The 13,630-nt window shown below is 48.7% G+C and overlaps 1 protein-coding gene across 1 annotated transcript in view; it reads left to right on the top strand.

Annotated features, from left to right (window-relative positions):
• Positions 1 to 13,630, top strand: part of CCDC33 (coiled-coil domain containing 33) — a gene marked incomplete at both ends in the record, with an annotated part of 94,653 nt that overhangs the window by 54,882 nt on the left and 26,141 nt on the right. The window contains 1 exon segment of the mRNA XM_080930603.1: positions 10,000 to 10,155. Within this exon segment, the coding sequence (XP_080786729.1) occupies positions 10,000 to 10,155 (156 nt within the window).

Below are 13,630 nucleotides of genomic sequence, written 5' to 3'. Positions count from 1 at the left end.
TTGATTAAAAATGTATTTTAAATCATAAGAAAGGAGAAGCTAGGAAATTTGACATCTTTCCCAAAGTATCCCAGCCTTGCAGGGCCTTCTCGAGGTCTAGGGTCTGTCAACAGCCACTGCCAGTCTCTTGCCATCCCCTCTGCCTTCTGCCTTGTCCCAGGACACATGCACCCTGCAACCACAGGAGAGAGAGCTATGTGTCCCTGGCCAGGAGTCTGGTGGAGCCAGACAGGCAACAGGCAGGTGGGTAGGACATGTCCCCTGTTGCCCAAAGGCTGGGCACAAAGGTCTCCAGTGATGAATTATTCACTGGAGCTGTGCTAAGTGCAGAATTAATCCCTTTCCTTCCAGCTGGCGGCCTCACTAAATTATCCCTCCAAGTCATGCGGGAAAACGCTGCCGAATTCATTTAGCTGCTGAGTGTTTTGATCTGGGCCTTGTGATTTTTCTCCCCCCTTCCGTAGTCTCTTCCCCTGAGGTGGGGTGGGGAAAAAAAAAAACCTTTTAGTAATGGATTTCTAAGAAGAAAGGAAAAGAAAAGAGACCAAGATAAGGTGTGTACCAGAAAAAAAAAAAAAAAAAAAAAAAAAGAAGTACTAGCAGAAATTCAGAGCAGCAGCTAAGAAATATAGAACAGAGGTTCTACACGTCTACACGTTCATGCAGCCACACGTGAGTGTTTACACAGCACAGATATGCACGTTCACACATCTCTTCCATTTTGCATGCACTGAATGCATATGCACACATGCATCCAAATGTGAAATGACAGACATTTTCACACTTGTGTTAGTGCACACAGGATCTCTCTGTAGCTCAGCTGTTTCTTTGGTGACTCTATCTGAGAAGTGACCAACAAGTGACTCACTTTGATTCTACAATGTTGATGAACAATTCAGGGATGTGACTGCTAATGCTGCTGCAAACGGACTAATAATCATCAGATCTTTGCAGTGTCAACGGCCACCTCTTCGTCCTGTCTGGTTATACAGATCTAAGGAGGATCTCCTACATGCCAGACACAGGCCAGGTCAAACATTTCACCACATGACCTTGTGGGTTGAAGTGTGGGCATGCCCTGTGACTATAAAGCCCATACACCTCAAGGTACATTAATTCAATTAATTTTGGATGAGACCCTCACCTAGTGTAGACACAGGCTCTTTTGCTATCTTCCCACTAAGGGTTAAAAGACGAATGTTGAGAATGGTGATGGAGTCAGGTGGTACTTCAGGTAAATCTAAGAGTTCTTTCCCTGCATCCCCATCACCTTAAAAGCATCATTACTCTTCTCACACACCCTCAGATATGCTTTGGCTGTGCTGGAGTTGAGGGGTAGTATATTAAACAATGGAAAGGCCGTTTGGCATCCCCGAGGAAAAAAAATCCCTGACTGAAGTTGGAGCTTAGCTGCTGTGAGAGGTCTGCATCCTTCCACCACGATGTTCCCCTTAAGCGGAGGCTGCAGCTTTGTGGTCCATGCTGTGCTTCTCCGTGCCCAGCCTGTGGGACAGTGATGGCAGAATCAGAACAAGAACCTCCCATTAATTTCTCCCAGGACAGTCTACAAGCTCCAGGAGTCACCACCAGGAACAAAGTACCAGAGTCATGTGACCACTCCAGTTGCCTTAGAGGAGCTTGAGGTAATAGGTGTCTTGGGATAGCTGGCCTACACACTGCCCAAGTCCATCCTTGGGTAACTCCTCACATGTGGCCAAGAGGGGCATAGAGAGGAAGCGCTTCCAGCCTGAGGGTAGAAGATTCTGATGGGCTGTTCCAGGTCCTTAGCTGGTAAATGCATGTAGTCTGACGTAATAACCATTTCTGTACCACCCAGTCAGAATGGTGGGCTATCAAAAAAAAAAAAAATATATATATATATATATATATATATATATATATATGGGTCTCTCTCAACAAATCCACCTGGACAGGAACATCCACAGCCACCCTATCCTCTCTCTTTGCTTTGTCCTGACAGAAGGCTCACCCCCCCTCAACGGCTCCCCATGACACAGCAGCTGACTCTGAGAGATAGACCTGCCCCCCCAGATCTGCCCTTGCCCCATGCTCCTGGCTTTGCTTTCTCTGGCAGCAGCATACCCTGGCAAGCCTTCATGGGTGGTGCCTTCAACCAGCAGGCATGCTGACAGATTGATCAGCTAACACAACCTGCTTGCTTAGTGAATGGCAAGCATTACCTCTGGTTTGGGAGACTGTACTTCAGAGGTTGGGGGTTGTTAGTGGCGGAGGTGTAGGGGGTGTAGTCACCTTGATGTATTACTTCCCTGTAGGCGTTTGCTGCCCCTGGTGATCTGTCTACAGCTGGAGCTGTGGGTACAGGAGAGAGCCTGAGCAAATGCATAAACTAGAACACACACACACACACACACACACACACACACACACATGGTCCTCTCCTCCTCCACCAAACTAGTTAAGGGAGACTTTGGAGGACCCAAGGGCACTAAGAATTCATGATGAGCCCACGGCCACTCCACAGACACACAGGAACCGACCTTTGGTGTCCTGCTTCTCCCTACTGATCTCAAGTGTTTTCCCTTTGAAGAGGAGGATGTGTTATCCCCCCACCCCACCCCCGGAGATTTTGCTTCTCCAAAACAAGGCAGAGTGCCTTCTTTTAATAACCCCATCACATCTAGGGTCCCTCCAGCTCCAGCTTGGGCAGCCTCTTTGAAGTGCAGCCCAAGGTGAGCGGCTCTCCCTCAGATGACCCTGCTGTGAGCATACTAGGTGTTCATTAGGCTTGTTCTTGCCTCTGCCATGAAATGTGCCCTGTAAATGAGGCAGGGCAGGACCACACAAGCACCTGTGTCACAGCACCATTTCCCCCTCTTAGGGTTGGGATTCAAGGTTTAGTGGGTGACTAGTATTGAAGGAGGTTGGGCACACAGAGGTCAGGCTTCTCAGGCGTGTAGTCACCCCTCCTCAGCCTGCAACATCAAAAGAACATGAGGAAGACTTGGAGCCCACTAGATGCTAGAGTCTGGTATAAGGAGTTGCATTTGAGAGACAGGTGGAAGACATAGTCAAGTTGGCCCTCAAATCTTCCTTCCTTTCCCTGGAAGTAGAATAACCCTTGAGGCCATAAAAAAGGACCTCCTTGGCACCTTCATGACCAGAGTGAAAGTCAGCCAGGGAGCTGGAGCAAGAAAGCAGAGGACACTATAATCAGACAGGCTTTGAAGGAATCTTTTGAAAGCCTTGTGTGCTTGCTTTGGATTTGTCCTTAGAGAAATCTTGAACCAAAATTACCCTTGTTTCTCTGCCAGACATGTCTGCCGAGACAGCCAGTATCCAGGGCCACAGAGTTCTCGCCTCAGTCAGTCCTTTGGAAGCCTCTACTCCCACCCTCAGAGTTCAGCTCTGAGAACACAATCCTAAGAGGATGGGCCCAGGAAAGAGACCCTTCCCCTGCCGGCATTTAAGCGACCCCCTGGAAGCCTTCCCTAAAGTCCTGCATGTTCTTAGTCTTTCAGGTCAGGTGGCAGGAGACAGAAAGCTCTGACCATCCCTTCTCCTCACAGCATCGTTCCCTCAGCAGCTCAGGTTCAGTCTGGAGGGTTTTCCAATCCAAGGCAGAAGCAAGGGACAGGATAAAAAGAAAGCCTGCATTTCCCCCAGGAACACTCTGGCCCTTGGGTCACAGGCACAAGATGTGGAGCAGAACCCATCACCCTGTCTTCCAAGGTTCCCACATGCTTTCTACCACTCCTGGGTTGCCTTTGATGGTGCCACATGCTTCGAAAACAATATGGACACCACAGTCTCTTGTTTCCCAAGTCACTTTTCCCATACAGCCTACCTCAGAAAGCAGGCACACAGACGCGCACACGGACACAAACACTCGAGCACGCATGTACACACACACACAGAGAAAGAGAGAGAGAGAAAGAGAGAGAGAGAGAGAGAGAGAGAGAGAATCCTATAGATTCTTTAGCTTGCTTCTCATGACAGGAGTTCCCTGACTTCCAGGAAGCCCTATCTACCATCTAAAGATTCCTGTAAACCTCTTCCTCCCCTCTGTGTGTCCTCTCCCAGTGGCATCTCCTGCTTTCCTTTGTTGAAACAGTGTCTCCCTGTATACAGCTCAGGCTGGCCTCAAACTTATGATCTAATGGCCTCAGCTTTCTGTGGGCTGTGATTCCAAGTGTGCATCTCCACAACATTTCATTCACCCTCCCCGTTCACCAGTCCTCCCCTTGGTAGACTTTCAACAGACTTCTCTTTTGATTTCACACTCCTGTTTACCTTCTCTTGACCTGTCTTCTCTTAAAATGTCTCCAGTTCAGAGAAATACCGTTGGCACTTCTGCGTAGCACAAGACCATTGCTCCTTTTTAAAAAACATATTCCCCTTCCATGCAGCCAGCGTCTGCTTGTATGAATTCTTTCAAGACAGTGAGAGCCACTGAGGTCTAAAATTCAGTCTGTGGCACCTGAGGAGGACAGCCCATCCTCACGTGGTATTTCTGCTCTTTCATACTTAGACATGCTGAAAAAAAAAAAAAAAGCAGGCTTTTGGTATTTCATCTTCATCTCAGCCCATTTTCTAGGCTTAAGACCACTTCGGATGTTGATTTTATAACACACTGAAAGTTCTACCTACCTGTCACCTCAGGATCCAGGTCACCCATGACTATAGTCAAAATGCTCGATCTGTGGTTCACACAGTGTTCATCTTCAGTCCTGGGTTTGGGTCCTGGATCTTCTCTGAGCTACCCTCTCCTCCTCTGTAGAGGGAGTTACGATCTTATAAACCCAGGAAAGCAGCTGGTGCTGAGGAGGGGGTTGGGGCCTGTTCTGGAACCCAGAGCCGGGTCCTGCAAACAGGAAGAGAGTTATTGGCATATTTGCCAGAGCTGCTGACAAGCATACTGAGTCCAGGGGAGGGGGCGGGGCCTTGGGATAGGGGAATACCAGAACCCCAGTCATCTATCACTCAGCACCTGCCCCTGGTGACAGCTGCTCCACCAGCTCTCTGCTCCTGCAGACATCAAAAGGCCTTGTCAAGTGCTGAAGATAAACATCACCAGCGCTGAATTTATTTTCACAGCAATTTCCGCCTTACGTGTGTGGTGTGTGTGTGTGTGTGTGTGTGTGTGTGTGTATGTGTGTCCCATGTGGAGGTTGGAGGACAACTTGCAGGAGTGATCTCTTCCCTTTCTCTCTATCCATTGTGTGGATCCTAAGGATCAAACTACGGTTGCCAGACTTGGTGGCAAGCACCCTTACCTCCTGAGCCGCTCTGTTCTCGGCCCTCACAGGAAGTTTCCTGAGAATGAAAAACTGAGAAGGGTGATTATCAATCTCTCCAGCGGTCAAATTTGCTAAATTTCCCCCATATATCCTGAACTAGAGTTGGGGCTGTGGGAAAAGTTGATACTTAAACACCTGCTTCTGGGTCTTAGACCAAGAGCAAGGCTGCTTCCGGGCACAGGTAATTCAGGAGGCCTGATGCGGCCTCATCTCTAATTTATCACCAGCCTCGGGGCCATCGTTGCTTTGAGAATGTGAGCCTGCAATGATCTTCAAGGAATAGTGTCCTAAGTCAAGATGCCAGGCAGGCTGAGGAACCTGGAGATTGGGAGCCTCCTCTGTGCAGCTTTACTTACAAGCTGAATGCATAATTCCATTTGAAAACATGAGAAGAAAGGAAGAAACAGAGTGGAAGCTTCTAGAAAAAAAAAATTTTAAGAAAGTGAGTCTTAGGGAGTCTCCCAAATCAAGGTCAGATTACTCTAACCTAGTCCTCCAGCCAAGCCAGATGGACCCCTAACCCAGCCAAGATCACACATACATGACTTCCTTAGCTACTTATGTGGGCCCTGACCTGTACCTAGCAATAAAGCACTCCAACAGCAACTCACCTGTGATCTTAAGCATCCATTTGAGAATACAAAGGGCAGGAGAAGTGTCGTCCAGAGGCGTGGTTTGAGTTACTCTTCAGATAGTGGCTTGGAAATTGGGGAAGTGGGGGTGGGGTGTCTCCAGGAGTAGCATGAACAATGAATGACATGGAGGTTTAAGTGCCTAGAGCCGGTGGGGGGAGGGGTTGCATATGGATACTCTCTCTAGTGAGCAGTGACCCTGGACTTGTATGTGGGACCCAGATTCTGGAAGAGCCACTCAGATGCTCAAACCTGCCACAAGCTGCAAAGATTCTCAGGATGCCACAAATGAGGCTGGTTATATGCACGGGGAGGCAAGCCCTCTTGAAGAGGCCTGCTGTCTGAGCCCGGCCTACAGCTGAAGAGATAAGAACCTACAACTGCAGCCACAGAAAATGACAAAGCAGTGGCTGATCAGGGAGCTACTGCACAGGACTCATTATGGTGCTTGCCAGCGGGCGAGCCACCCTTATCAGGGAGAAAATTGTATCAGGCCTCCTGAATTACTAGCGATGGGAAGCAGATTTCTTAGGACGCACTTTGTTAGATACCTAATGAGCGGGATACAGGAGAGCAGAGCCCTAAGCCTGGCCGGGTGGGGGACAAATGTCTTTGTTAAACAGAATTTGTCAGTTTCCGCTCCAGGCTCCCTGGGGAGGGTTCAGGGCCAGCTAATTGAATTAAGAGCCTGTGTTCCCCACCAAGAAAGCTCAAGGCGGGGAGAGAGATGGGCTGGCCGGAAAGCGGGCGCTTTCAGCACCGCGGACAGCAGCTGCAGCCGGGTTGCTTTGTAATTGCTGGTGCAAGCAGGAGCTGTTGCATTTTGCATGTCCAGGGATCTAGGGGATGGAGTGGGGAGGAGGGCAACAGAGGTGTCCAGAGTAGGGAGGGGAGACAGGTGACCTAAGATGCTGCCAGCTTGGATTGCCATTGGTCCAGCCTGTCTCCACAGACCCCACTCTGCTGCTAAGAGTGCCTGCTGGACATCTCCCACCGAGTTTCTCATGTGGTGTTCAGCAGTTGGCACAGCACAGGGGCGGGGTTGGGTACTGAGTCTGAGCTAGTGCATGGCCGTGCATCTCTTTGAGCTTTCAAAGCCAGTCCCCAATTACAGCCCTAATGAAGCAGGATCTGGTGCCACCACGGAGCTACAGACTGAGGGGCCACTTGTCAGCCCCACACTTCCCCAGCAGGCCTGCCAAACAGAAAAGCAAATAAACAAGCTTGCAGGGTGAGCAGACAGACAAGGCCTGAATACACAGTTCATCCACACAGCTTTGTGCTCTCAGCGCTCCATCAGCCTTCTCCCTCCTCTGCCCTATACCCCCTTACCTAGCAGAGACTAGCGGGGTAAACTCACCATTCTGGACTGAAAGTCCCACTTTTTTAATTTATCTCTTTTTTTTTGAAATTAGAGGAATTTATGCATAGTATCAGAATCTGTCTAAAATTATCTGCTGGGCGTGTAGCTCTGACCCGAAAACATGAATTCCACATCACTGAGTTGGCCTAGCCGTCCTGAGATGGACCAGTATGGACAACAGGGAGACAGGCTCTGGGGGAGGTGACTTCCCCAGCAATTGTTCTTGCTCTGTGTAATGACTGGGGCACCTCTGGAGACCTCTTTTGATTTCATTACTCCTACTTCCTCCTCTAACTGGATTAGATGGCAGTCTATGAAATCCAGGGCACTGAGATTGGCTTTCTGCCTGGAAATGAGGAGCAATGTCATTATAGGTCCTGAATCAGCATCTTACCCAAGCTTGGCCTACCTGGTCATTAGGGAGGTGGTCTTTGTCCCCGGTACTTATTCCTTATTTTTCTACCCTCCTCCCCCTAAGCATACACCTAACATTTTTCCTGATAAGCATTTCATAACTACCGCTCTCCAGTCTGATGTTTCACTCTTAAGATTCATTTTACTTTGTGTGTATGAGTGTTTTGCCTGCATATATTCTTGTGCACCACACGCGTGCTTAGAGTCCATAGAAGTTCGAAGAGGGCACCCCATCCCTGAATTAGAATTACAGATGGCTGTGAGCCTCCATGTAGGTGCTGGGAATTAGGACTAGAACCCAGAGCCTTTGGAAGAGCAGCTCGTGCTTGTAATCTCTGAATCAGTTTCCCATCCTCAAGTGTTCAGAATCTCTGAGTAGGAGACAAAGGTGGTACTTTTCCTTATCCAAATACTCACTCAGAAAACCCTACGCTGTGCAACTTGGATGCTGCACTGGGCACTTTCTGGGCATAGAAGACGGTGTCATTTGGGGCATCTAAGTGAGTCCCACCCCTCTTCAAACAGGAGCAGTGAGGCAAAAGGTGGAGTTAGTGTTCACAGGTTTAAAAATACAGAAACTTTGTCTAGGACATGCCGCCGATGGTGTCCTGAAGTCAGCCTCAGGTCACCAATGCATCCTTCTTCCCATTCCAAGAGCATTCTGTAGCCTAGAATATCCCAGGTGATTCCTTCAGTGTCCACGTGACATAAATTCGGACAAGCATGTAAGAGCCCTGTTACATTTCTGAACCCCAAATTGTATAACACATAAAGAAATCGCTGTAAACACCTCAGTGTTTGAACACAGAATCTTCCCCATGTATCTAGTCCAGGTGTGTGTCAGTTTTCACGCTGTGAGGCACACCCACCCCCTTCTCACTCCAGGTGTTTAGAGATAGGCGCTGGGGCACCCAGGCCCCTGAGCATGTTCTTCTTGTTTGGCATTGTGACCATGGCTCTGGTTGCTTCTAGCAAACACCACCAGTGAATAAGTACATCTGCAGTAAGGCAGAGTGAGAATTACAGCAGATAGTGCAGGATGAGACTGAGTCACCTTCGAGGCCTCTGCGACCGCTAAGACCGTGTGATGTGTCAAGCAATGGGCAGATGGTAGAACTGACAATGGGTTTCAAACAAGTTTTCCTTAATTAAAATAAAATTACGTTTTTGTCTTGTGTATGTCTGTGCACATGTCCCCATGTGCCATGTGCATGTGTAGAGGTCAAAGGACAACCTACAGGAGATGACTTTCTCCTTCCAGCACATGGTCCCAGGGATCAAACTTATGTCTTCAGGATTGGCAGTAAGCACTTTTACCTGAGGAGCCATTCATTTCACCAGCACCAAACAAGTTTTAAAATGACTACCCCCCCCCCGCAAGAAAAGACCACCAAAACATGTCCCTAAGTTCAAGGAGCATGAAGTTTTGTTAGAAAAAAGAAAGAAAGAAAGAAAGAAAGAAAGAAAGAAAGAAAGAAAGAAAGAAAGAAAGAAAAAGAAAACAAGCTTAGAACCACAGAACAATGTGGTAAAAATATAGGTCATAAAATATAGTAAGACATAGTTGCTATAAGAACCCCAAAAACCCTTGAGCAAGAGAGAACAGAGGCCCAGGGCTTCCCAAGATAGGAAAAGGAGGAGAGAAGGTCATGAGGAAGAAAGGTTCAGCAAAGTGCATGAAGAACACTGTGGGGATAATCAGACTGAGTGATAATAGAGGAGAAACAGGAAGGGGATCAAAAGAATGGGGTGTCTTCAAAGCCACCTCCATCAATGGTATATTTATTGAGCACCTGTAAACATTTATTGAGCAACTGCAGTGAACAGGACACCAGGGATAATAATAATGTCCTTGTTTACATGAAAGTGGAGTCTTGTGACTACCGGGAAAAGGCAGAGAGAGCCAGTGAGTCAGCCTGCTGTTTGAATTGCATTTTCATAGACTAATTACTGGGAAGGCTGTAAAATGATATGCCTCGAATAGCGGTCTTACTTTTGAGTCTGGGGTAGCTTCTGTGTCAAAGGGTAGGGCTTCTAAAGGATTGCACATGGGAGAGACCCAAACGATGATACGGGGTCAGTTGTGTAGGGATCTCTGGGTAGAGAAAGAAGCAGGTGCAATGGTCCTGAAGCACAAAATCACTGGGTGTGTTGGAGGAACTGCAAGGCGCTGAAGCTGGGACAATGATGAACAAGAGGCGGGTGGCGGAGAGTGTACAGAAGACAGGCACGTAGGGCCTCCTGAGCCGTGCCAGGAAATTTGAGCCATGGGAGAGCCAGTTCAAAGTCTCTCCTTTTATTTTTTTTCAAGAGGCCAGAAAACTTCTTGACACCAAACGACAGCAAGGCTCTGCTCACTCTCAACCCCAAGATCCTAGACGAAAATCTGGGTGCCATCCGTGAGTCCTGGTCCGTGAGCTCCTTAGACTCCTCTCAGGAAGCAGAGGAGCTTCAGCCCCGTGATGTGGTGAGTGCTTCTCCCTAGGACATAAAGTGCTATGACGGGGTAATGGGAAGGGAGGCTCAAAAGCCAGCATTGAAACTGGGCTCCCCAGGGTGGCAAGCAGACTGTCCTTTTAGCACACTCTACATGTGAGTTACCCCCAAAGTAGTAGTAGAAAGATGTGACTCCCTTTGACATTTCTTTGCCTCTTGGGTAGACTCTCGTGGGATTTATGAGAAATTTTCGCAATGACTGCTCAGTGATGACCAGTTCAGAGTATGTCCCTTAGGCCATGGAAAGACCCCAAGAGACTCTGTAACTTGCAACAGGAGCAGCTGAAATGCACGTAAAAAAAAGAAAAAACAAGCAAAAAGAACCCCACTATTTTCAGGCACAGGGTCTGTGTCTTTGATGTTGGGACCTGATCTCAGGATGTGTCACTTCAGAGTCTCAGCCTCTTGGTACAGACAGCAGAAGAGCATGCCCCTCAAACAACAGTCCAGCTGAGGTCCCCAGCAGGGACATCACCACCTCAGTCAATGACCACAAATGATTCAGTACATGGCTTTCTACAGCCCTCCGTAGGAGATCCCGTGGGCAAATCTTGATCCAAAGATCCCAAGGAAAGACACCAGGCAAAGCCACCAATCCAATTCTCAGGTCTTCTCCTGTGAAGACTTGCGCTTCGCCTCTGACAGCCTACTCATCCACTCTTGACACTTGGCACCTTTCTGAAGCAGTGCATCAGGTGAAAGGAAAGGCTGGGTGTGTCCAAGATGTCCCTACATGGAGCACCTTCCCCAAAAGCAGAGCCTTCCTGTCCAAAAAAAAAAAAAAAAAAAAAAAAAAAAACAGTTCTCAGGAACATTTCTGGAGCACACACTCCACTTTTACCCAGTGGAGAAGCTGAGTTCAGGAACCACCTCCAGCCCAGCCATTAACTGCACTGAAAATAAAGATACAGATCTCAGCCCGAGAGATTCGGAATGGCATGAGTAAACCAACTCTTGTCAACCGGCACAGCCTGGCCCTAAAGAAGTATAGGAAAGAAGGAAGGTTTGTTTTTAAAAGCCAGTGTAGGAAGGAAGGAAATCAGGAAAGAAGTTAAGGAAGGAAGGAAGGAAGGAAGGAAGGAAGGGGCCAGGGGCCACTACAGGAAAGGGCAGACAAGAAGGAAAGAGAGGGTCAAGGTGGTCCTTCCTGGTTACCACCAGAGAGTTACAGTGAGCCCTTATCCCACTACCTGCATACCACATACCTAGCCTCAGCCCTACCCAACCCCAGAGGGTAGCACTCACCCCTGAGTCACACTACCTCTGAGAGCAGAGATTCAGACAATGCCAAATGTCTGGACAAGTCTCCCATCCCGAACATGGCATGAACACGGAGTGAGCAGGGCCAAGCCCCATGGGTGAAGTGGTTGAGATCTTGGTAAGGCCTGAGCTGAGGGCCTGGCTCCTGTGCAATGGTAGACATCCATAACAGAATGCCATGAATTTGTCTGTGGTGGAAGACATAAAGGGGTGAAATGGCTGGGCTGGAGGCTCGTTGGACCTATAAAATTGATTAAGGATGATAATCTTGGGGAAGGGAGGGGAAAACAGCCTGGAAGGAAAGAGCCTTTCAGGGTAGGATGGATCTGACGGGTGGATATTTGAGGCCATGACTTTAGATATGAGGAAGAATGGTGTAGCATGGATAGACAGTCAGTCTTGACTTTTAACTTTAGGATTAAACGGAAGGAGGGAGATCAGACTGCAGCTTGGGAAGTTAAGATCAGTCATTAGGAAAAATTCTGAGCAAGAATAACCACCATGAGGAACCTGGTTTCGTTTTTACCATGATGGCTATGACCCGGTCCAGAAGTAATGTGATACCAGCCCATGACCTCCTGACTTATCAACCCATGCTGTGTAGTATCCAAAGAATTCTGGGTGGCTGTGGAGGCCAGTGCTTAGCTAACCCACCTTCCATAGCCTGTGAAATGTAATGGACCTAGCCCTCTTATCCATTCCAGTCTACTCCAGACCCATTCTAACCTCGAACCCTTCTTCTGACTCTTTGCTTCAGCTTTTATCTTCCCATGCCTGATTGAGCACTCCAACACAGTACAAGGACAATCGCCCCGCCCCTGCTCTCCCCACCACCCCGCTTGCCATCACTCTGTCCTGGTTGCTATCCTACACACCTACAGGCTGAAGGCCAGAAAGATGAGGGCAGAACACAGCTATGCACCTCCCCACAGCCAAGAGTTGCAAGTAATAGAATGTAGCTGGGTAGCAACAGTCATCGTTCCACACCAATCACAGGCAGCTATGCAGCCATGGGTCACTGTTCCATGGCAACCAAAGAAAATTACATAGCAATGGATGAACTCCTGCAACCCAGAAACAGTGACAAGCAACAGAATACAGCCGTGGAGCCCAGGTATGTGTCTGCATAGCAATAGAGTCTGGTGTAGGATGATGTCAGCCAGCACTCCAGGGCACTGAGGCATAATTGGGGACAGAGCAAAGGCACAGATTTATAGCAGCAGATACCTGAGGACCCCGAGGCACCTGAGCGGCAGTGACGCAGTCGTGAGGTATGTGACTTGGGACATGTGTCAGGGAGTGTCAGCAGCAGAGCCTGTGGGTGAGGCAGATGACTTGTGACACAGTTGTTGTGCAGTGACCCAAGGATGAATGAATGGCCGGCCCCCTCTGCTCTCTCCTGTGGCCTTGGCTGAGCCTCTCTGCATCACCTGACTTCTGTGGCGCCTCAGTCTCTGTCTAGTGTCGCCATGTGTTCCCCAGAGCCTCAAATCCATTTTGTCTCTGGCTTCCTCCTGGGGAAGAGCCTACTTGGGATGTCTGAAAATCGAATATTCTCTAGGAAGGAAGCTCTTTGGGACAAAGGATGTTGCCTTTGGTCTTCTGTGCAATGTCCCCTTCCCCTCACAGCATACAGACCTCAGCTGGAACTCCTACAAAGCCCAGCCATTTCTTATCTGTGCCCACCTTTCTCTGAGGCTATTATTTCAAGGATGATTTTTTGTGGCAGTCAAAAGCTCAGTACTGGGTGGGCTCACTGAGATCAAGGGGAAGATCCCAGGCAAAGGGAAGAATTTGTGTACCATACGAGAGACCTGGAACATACCTGTTTTTGGAAGTGTTGAGCTTCTGAAAGGTACAGCTCTCCCAAGACTATTTTACCAGCATTTCCTCTTTAGCCCACGGACACCTGAGCTACTTTGTTCCAGTCAGCTCATGTCTACTGATGCCAGCGCCATGGCAGGGGAGCTGAGAGGTTCTGCTCACAAGCATTCATGAGACATCTCCAAATAGTCAGAAGCCTAGGATGGCCCAGACTAAGGAGCACCCAGCCCTACACCCAGTAAAGCCATGGGGGCAAGAGAGGGGACTGAGGCCTGAGAACTGGAGATCCCCTCAAATGCAAACAGCCACAGATCATCAGCCACATGGAGCAGACAAGCATGGATATGTGAGGGACAGACAAG

This window comes from Micromys minutus, assembly GCF_963924665.1.
Source record: "Micromys minutus genome assembly, chromosome: 16".
NCBI classification, from domain to species: domain Eukaryota; kingdom Metazoa; phylum Chordata; class Mammalia; order Rodentia; family Muridae; genus Micromys; species Micromys minutus.
Note: the sequence above shows the minus strand (reverse complement) of the source record. Positions and strands in the feature narration are given on the sequence as shown.